The sequence below is a fragment of the Sceloporus undulatus genome, chromosome 10, assembly GCF_019175285.1.
Source record: "Sceloporus undulatus isolate JIND9_A2432 ecotype Alabama chromosome 10, SceUnd_v1.1, whole genome shotgun sequence".
In the NCBI taxonomy this organism is placed as follows: domain Eukaryota; kingdom Metazoa; phylum Chordata; class Lepidosauria; order Squamata; family Phrynosomatidae; genus Sceloporus; species Sceloporus undulatus.
Genome location: NC_056531.1, coordinates 12,305,490 through 12,312,818, shown reverse-complemented (window position 1 = coordinate 12,312,818; position 7,329 = coordinate 12,305,490). Strand labels below are relative to the sequence as shown.

The 7,329-nt window shown below is 43.6% G+C and overlaps 1 protein-coding gene across 11 annotated transcripts in view; it reads left to right on the top strand.

Annotated features, from left to right (window-relative positions):
* LOC121916567 (immunoglobulin lambda-1 light chain-like) overlaps positions 1 to 1,802 on the top strand; it is a 189,793-nt gene extending 187,991 nt beyond the window's left edge. For 7 of the 11 annotated variants that reach the window (XM_042441841.1, XM_042441847.1, XM_042441830.1 and 4 more), the window contains exon 4: positions 1,241 to 1,802. In XM_042441841.1, coding sequence (XP_042297775.1) covers positions 1,241 to 1,560 — 320 coding nt within the window. In that variant the 3' untranslated portion in view covers positions 1,561 to 1,802. The remainder of the gene's footprint in view (positions 1 to 1,240) is intronic. The other 4 variants (XM_042441846.1, XM_042441848.1, XM_042441832.1 and 1 more) reach the window with 1 other exon arrangement.
* Positions 1,803 to 7,329: the final 5,527 nt, after the last annotated feature.

Sequence of the window (7,329 nt, the reverse complement as noted above, 5' to 3'; positions counted from 1 at the left end):
GAAGTCAACCTATAGTCAAGTATATACGGTACTCGCTATGTACATACATCACTTTTAAACCACCTGCTAATCCAAATTCATCGAGCCACTTACAGTTTTTGTTATCGTCGTTGTTCACTGCTGTCAAGTCAACCTTGACTTATGGTGGCCCCATGAAAGACCTCCAAGTCACCCTCCAAGGCAAGTCTTGCAGTCTCAGGGCAGACGTGGCTTCCTTCGTTGGGTCTGTCCTCCTGGAATGCTGCTTTCCTCTTTTCCGACTACCCTTGACCTTTAGAAAATATAAAATGCAGCAATACATTAAAACCATCTGAAAGGTGTTCACTAGATCACTTCATAGGGCATGTCCAGACAAGCCCAGTGGAAGCGTTCTAGTCTAGTTTTCACCCTGGTGTGTGTACAGAGCTTGCAACGGATACTTTCTGAACTACAAATCTCAGAATCTTCCAACTCCAAAAGGTTATTTTTCCCCAGTCTCAGGGCATGTGTTGCCCTTCCATAAAAAGACTGGAAAACCACACCATTGCAAGCTGTATAGACACCAACTTCATTCTGACAATCCTACATGGATCCTGTTAGAATCTCCTTTTCTATAAATGTGGGACATTCTTGGTAGGCCCTCTGCCTTAACAGTCGATACATGGGACCTATACAAGACATTTGGGTCTAACTTCTTTGCCAAGAGATGGTTTTTCTGCATTGCTTAGAAAAAGCCCCCCTATGGAAGGATGCAGACATAGTAGTATGTTTGCTGGGAGAGACCTTCTAGGTCACATTTTAGAACATGAAGCTTTGCTTGTGTTCAGATTCACATAGATTATGAATATAATGAATGGATGAGAACTTAATGAATGGATGAGCTGCTAAGGAGCAACTAATGAGGCCATGAATATCTTGGGTTGAAGAAATCTGATCCTAAACATGCTTTTCCAACTATGAAAACTTGTGATGAAAGGCCATTCCACTGGAATCAAGGTTCTGATATTCCATTATGGGGAAACCATCTCCTGTGTGACCTCTGTGTAAATTCCACTGAAACGTCCATAACTACATGGACCATAGAACCAAAAGTTCTTATTATTTCCATAGGGTTAAGTTTAGATAGAGTCATGCTTACAGCAGAATCTAGGAAACCAGAGTGACTTAAGTTAGGCATTTCCAACAGACCTTGATTGAATCTCGTGTGTGTGTGTGTGTGTTTAGTAGATACACTTTATACATTTTCCGTCTTCTCTTCCAGGCCAGAACCCCGTCCATCCCTCCGTGTTTCTCTTCCCTCCATCCCAGGAGGAGATCAAGACCAAGAGCAAAGCCACCTTGGTCTGTCTGATGGATGAGTTCCACCCGGGCGTCATCCAGGTCGAATGGAAGGCCGATGGCACCACCATCTCTTCTGGCGTGGAGACCACCAAACCCCTCAAACAGGGGAACAAGTACGTGGCCAGCAGTTACCTGACTCTGAGTGAGTCCGACTGGAAAAGCCACAACAAGTACGCCTGCAAGGTGACCCATGAAAGCAAGACCATTGAGAAGGAGGTCAACAGATCGGAGTGTTCTTGAAGGGTGGATGTCTCCATGGTGGCCCTCATGAGTCCATCTCCTAGAAAGGAAAAAAAACATGCTTCCTTCAAGGACCCAGATTTATTCTCTGATTCCCATCTAATACTAGTTTGGTGGATAAAGTCCAGTTTCTGTCCCATGCTCTCCTGTTCCCCCAACCTTCCCCATGCCTGTTCTCCTTGAAACTTCCTTTGTATGTCAGCTTCCAATGTTAGCACATGAATAAAAGTTGATCCATGTCATTGATGCTGTTTCTTTTCCAATCCTATTCCAGTACTTCCATACCACTGTGTGTGTGTGTATGTATGTATGTGTATGTATGTGTGTGTGTGTGTGTGTGTGTGTGTGTGTGTGTGTGTGTGTGTATATATATATATATATATATATATATATATATATTGTTTCACAGTCATTCCACTCAGGTCCACACTGGTCTAGTATTCTTCTTTCCCTGTTTCCAACAAGATCCCTCCTGGAAACCCCTTATGAAGTCCATAGATGGAGTTCATGAACCTCTGTGGCCCTCCAGGTCTTGTATGACTGCAACACTCCTAATCCTGGTCAATTGGTCACGTTGTGCGGGGCTGATGGGGTTAGGAACATAGCACTATCCCAAGGGCCAAAGGTTGCACAACTTGTAGAAGAACTTCCACTTTTTCTTTCCTGGCATTCCTCCTGAACCTGGAAACTTCATTCAGCCAATGGAAGTCCTATTCTGCATTAATTTCTCTAATCTAAATTTAATGCTATTTAAGACAGTGACCGTGCCCACATTTTGGGGTTTGCAAATGCCATGAATTCATTGGGCCATGGGCAAAGAACTGACTGTCCCCAAAGCAATCATATACTGCTTCTGAATAAGGATGGTTCCATCCACATAGCCATCCCAGCTGTGCATAGCTGTGCATAGATCTCACTTCTTCTAGGACATTGGTGAAGCCTCTTTCAATGTCACCTAGGTTAGCAACTATCACTTCAAGTAGTTGCAACTTCATCAAGTTGCAGGTAGATTCCACAAATTAATGATGCATTGCAAAATAAAGGGCAGGAGGAAAGAGAACTATCATATATAGCTGTGTATAAATCAACCTTATTTATAAGTCGAGGGCAGGTCTGGGCTCCAAAATGATGCCTTTTGATATGAACTATGGATAAGTCAAGGGTCATTCCACAGACAGGGGAAAGTGCCAGTGTTGCCTCAGGGGGGACAGCTATACCTGGCTGCTACTGCCACCATTTTCCTACCCCAGCATTCAAAAAGAGAATTTAAAAGAAGCACTAAATCCCTCTACACTCTTGGCGCTCCCTTGAAGGAAAGGACCAAAGACCAAAGACTGCCATTTTCCTTACCATGCATTCAAAAAGGTCAGAAGTGATGCTCTGGCGGAAAGAGGAGTGTTCTTATTTTTGGTTCTCCTGGGACAGACTTTCACCACTCTTCTCAGACAAAGGATGGCTTCTTTTCTGATAAAAGTTAAGTTACTGTACTTACACTGACCCATGGATCAGTTGATCCCAGTTTTTGAGGTCAATTTTTTTACTATGATTTCCAGACTTAACACACGAGTAAGTACAGCACTTGGGTCAGTTCTGCCAACATACTTTACATTTACTGGTATATTATTTTATACTGCATTCAAAGGCTGTGTCTAAATGGCTATGCTGCTATGCTTTAAAAGGCAGGCTTCAAACTGTGGATTGGAAGGGCTTGCAACACACAAGGATACATACATAAAAGTTCCTACATCAAGGAGATGGAAAGCAACTTTATGCCCATGGAGATATGCAGCAGTTGCACAATGCCACCAAACGGGCATGCTCCTCTGGATGTGCAATTCACAACTGTGTCCAACCCAAATGCTCACTATGAACACTATGCCCAATGTAAATGCACATCCTTGTGCAACCATGCACAATGGGGCTGCATGCACAGCCCCACTTCCACAACCTTGAACTGAATACGGCCATTCCATATTGAACACAAATGTCCAACCACTTCCATAGGGGACTTTAAACATGTGTAAGATGTTAACAAGATTCCTAAAATTGTGCCATTAGAATGCAAAATGAAACCCTATTTGGTACAATATATATATATATATATATATATATATATATATATATATATATATATTGCTGATGGTTTCCTATCAATCTATAGCCATGGCTAATGTGTCATGTCCAGCTCATTTAGAAATTATTCCTGATGTTGAGCATGGGCTAGATCCAGTTGACAGTCCAAGGCCCTGTCTGCATGGACCAGGATACTCCAGGGGCAACCTGAAGTATCCTCAACCCAGAGTTGCCCTGACCTCCCACTGTTAGCCGGACCTCTATTCCTGTACCATATTAACTGTCTGCACTGGCATTCCACTGAGTCACTTGGTATGTCCACTGCCACTGGGGGTCACTTGCTTCCGAGGTCAGAATGAGGTACCCAACAATGATCAAATGGCTGGCCACTTTGTCTTAACCTCAGAGTGAGTGACCTGCAATGGTGGCAAATGGTCTGGGTAGCTAAGCAAGATGCCCATGTAGACATCCACATCCACAGGAATGGAGGGCTCGAGATCTTCCTGGAAGATTCAGAGTCACACATGGATTAGTTTAGCATGTTCATATCGATTCAGTAGGTGTGCTATAATGAAGACATGGACCAAAAGCCCCATTCCCCCCTGGTTCTGGTGGCATCCTATTTGAATGACACATGGTCTTAAATCCCAGTTCTGGTGCTGAATGTGCTGAAAATCATCTGGACTGTTTGCACCAGAACAGAATGCCACCAGAACCAGAGGGGAATGGGGCTTTTGGTCCAAATTTGCATTAGAGCACACCTACTGAGTCAATATGAACTTGCTAAGCTAACCCATGTGTAAGTTCCATTGATTCAGTGGGTCTACTCAGTGTGGGACTAACAACTGGATTTAGCCCATTGATCCCACTGTAACTGTTCACATAACAACCTTAGCTTGGTAGACAGTATCACTGCTGATGGCTTATTATGGCAGCTGCTGCTATGTTATCCCCAGCTCAGACAGGCAATATTCTTTCTCCAGCATTCTCTGAAGATGCCAGCCACAGATGCTGGCAAAACGTCAGGAACAAACTCTTCTAGAATGTGGCCACAGGGCCTGAAAAACCCACAAAAAATTATGGATGCCAGCCATGAAAGCCTTCGACTTCACATTGGAAATCTCTCCAGGGAGAAACGGTTCCAAGACACCTGAAAAAACTGGACCAGGAAAGCATATCTACTCTGCTCACTAACCTTCCTGCTACGCTGCAGAGACACAGATACCATGCCACAAGGACCTCAGCAAAAAGGACCTTAAAATCCCCACAGGCCAACCAGATCTACAACAGAATGCAGTCTTTGAAGACGCCAGCCACAGATGCTGGCAAAACATCAGGAACAAACTCTTCTAGAACATGGCCACATAGTCCGAAAAACCCACAAAAAACTATAATATCCCTTCTGTTAACTGTGCTTCGGTGGTGGGTGCTGACGTGTCCTATACTCAACTCAGTCAAAAGGTATCACTACCAATGGTTAACTATGGGTTGTTGCTGACATGTCAGGCCCCGCTTCAGAAAGTATCATAACTGATAGTTGACTTTGGGGAGTTTCCGTTGGGTTCATGCGAACAGCTGCGATATGCGTCAGTACCTCTGAGCGCGAGAACATGGGTGGAAAGGGCTACAACTGAAGCCACATGTCGGCCCTGAGAAAAGCTGCATCCATGAGCAGCCAAGATATGAAAAGAATTAGTAGAAAGAGATACAGGAGGAACCAAACAAGAAGGCTGTTGTAAGCCAAGCAAGAAGAAAGAGCTTGCCGACATCTGTGGAGGGACAGGAAGGAAAGGAGAAATGTAGGCCTAACTCATCGCTGTCTTTCTGCAGGTGGCGGGCCGAGCTCCTTTGAGTAGGAAATGCCATAGTAAGCTTGGTTGCTTTTGTTCAATTCACCCAGAAGGTGTTGTCAAAGCTCACAGCTCCGTGCCACCATGGATGACAACAACCTCGCCACCCACGCTTCACAGATAAAAATAGAGACATAATTGCAGGGAGACTCTTGTGGCATTCAAGTCAAGATCGATAGGAGTGCTTTCTTCATAAACAAGATGGAAGGGACAACAGGTGTTTTCCCCCAAAACAACGAAAAACAAAATCCTGAACGTGGATGAAAGCAAAACTGACAGATTCATCACTCCTTCATCAGGGACATGCTTGTAACACCCTGGTTCTCATATCAATGTTTTATTATGCAAGTGTTCACACATGCTCAGGCATGTTCCTTACTGCACACTCCTGAAAGCTCTATGCTTTCCGGGCTTCTGCATGCCTGCAGCGGCTTTGTTGCTGTTGTGTGCCTTCAAGTCATTTCTGGCTTGTAGGCACCCTGAGATAGGGTTTTCTGGGGCTGAGAGTGTGTGACTTCCCCAAGGTCATGCAGTGGGTTTCCATGGCCCAAACAGACATTGGAACCCTGGTCTCCAGAATCCTAGTCCAACTCTTAAGCCATACATCATGCTGACAGCGATTTGCACTCCTCGCATTTAAAGCCCAGAGGGCATCTGTCCAGCTGGTTCAAGAAAGACACCAAAAATAAAATGTAGGCCAAGATCCTACATCAGGGGGGCACAGTGTGAAAGTGGGGTTCTCCACAGATTGTGTTCTGCAGTCTTTCATATCAATCCAACATCCAATGTGAAGTCGAAGGCTTTCATGGCCTGCATCCATAGTTTTTTGGGCGATGTGGCCATGTTCTAGATGAGTTTATTCCTGATGTTTTACCAGCATCTCTGAAGATGCGAGCCAGAGATACTGGTGAAACGTCAGGAATAAACTCTTATAGGACATGGCCACAGGGCCCGAAAAACCCACAAAAAACAATCCAACATCCCTTCAGCACAGCATAAAGCATGCAGGCCTTACACTGCACTGAACCATATACCAGCCCCTCAACTAACGTTAAAGCCCTGAATACAGGCCAGCTCCTTGGAAATCCTTCTGAGAATCTGCCTGGCTTCAAGGGTAGGTTCAGAGGACCACTTTTAGGTCATTGCAATGGTGCAATGACTGTAAACTTGAACCCCAATAGTCACAATGTCATCCATCCAGCTGGTGACATAGTAAAGATTGGACATGATGCCTGCCCACAATTCCTGCACAGAAAACACGTTCCCATTGAAAATAAAATGGGTTTCCTTGATAATCCTAGGATCATAGCAACTAGAACTGTGCATGCAAAAAGGTTTTGCCACCCCAGCAAAAGACACCTGGCTGATGAAGACCATTCAACTTGCCGAAATGGATAAATTGACCATGTTGGTTAAAGAGAAAGCTTTGAACAATTTGAAGAAAGATTGGGAATCATTTATGACTTCTTTTGCAGTCTTGCTAGGGCTATACATCTGTTTTAAGCTTTGTAAATTAAACAGAGTGTATATGCAACAGAAGCATAAATATCATATCCTACAAAGTGGAATAATAGTGGATAATAATAATAATAACAACAACAACAACAACAGTGGAATATAACCACTATTGGAATAGTGGAATATAATAATATTAATAATAGTGGAATATAATCACCAGTTTGGATGTGGGAAGTCAGTAGTGTTTTATTTTTGCTTTGTTGTTTCGTTGAGTTTGTGGTTCTGTTGTTATGCCTGTCGCTGGTAGATAGATGTTTTAAAAGTGCATGTGGTTGTGTTTCATTAAAAATGATTTTAAAAACAAAAATAAAAATGGAAAGAATAATAG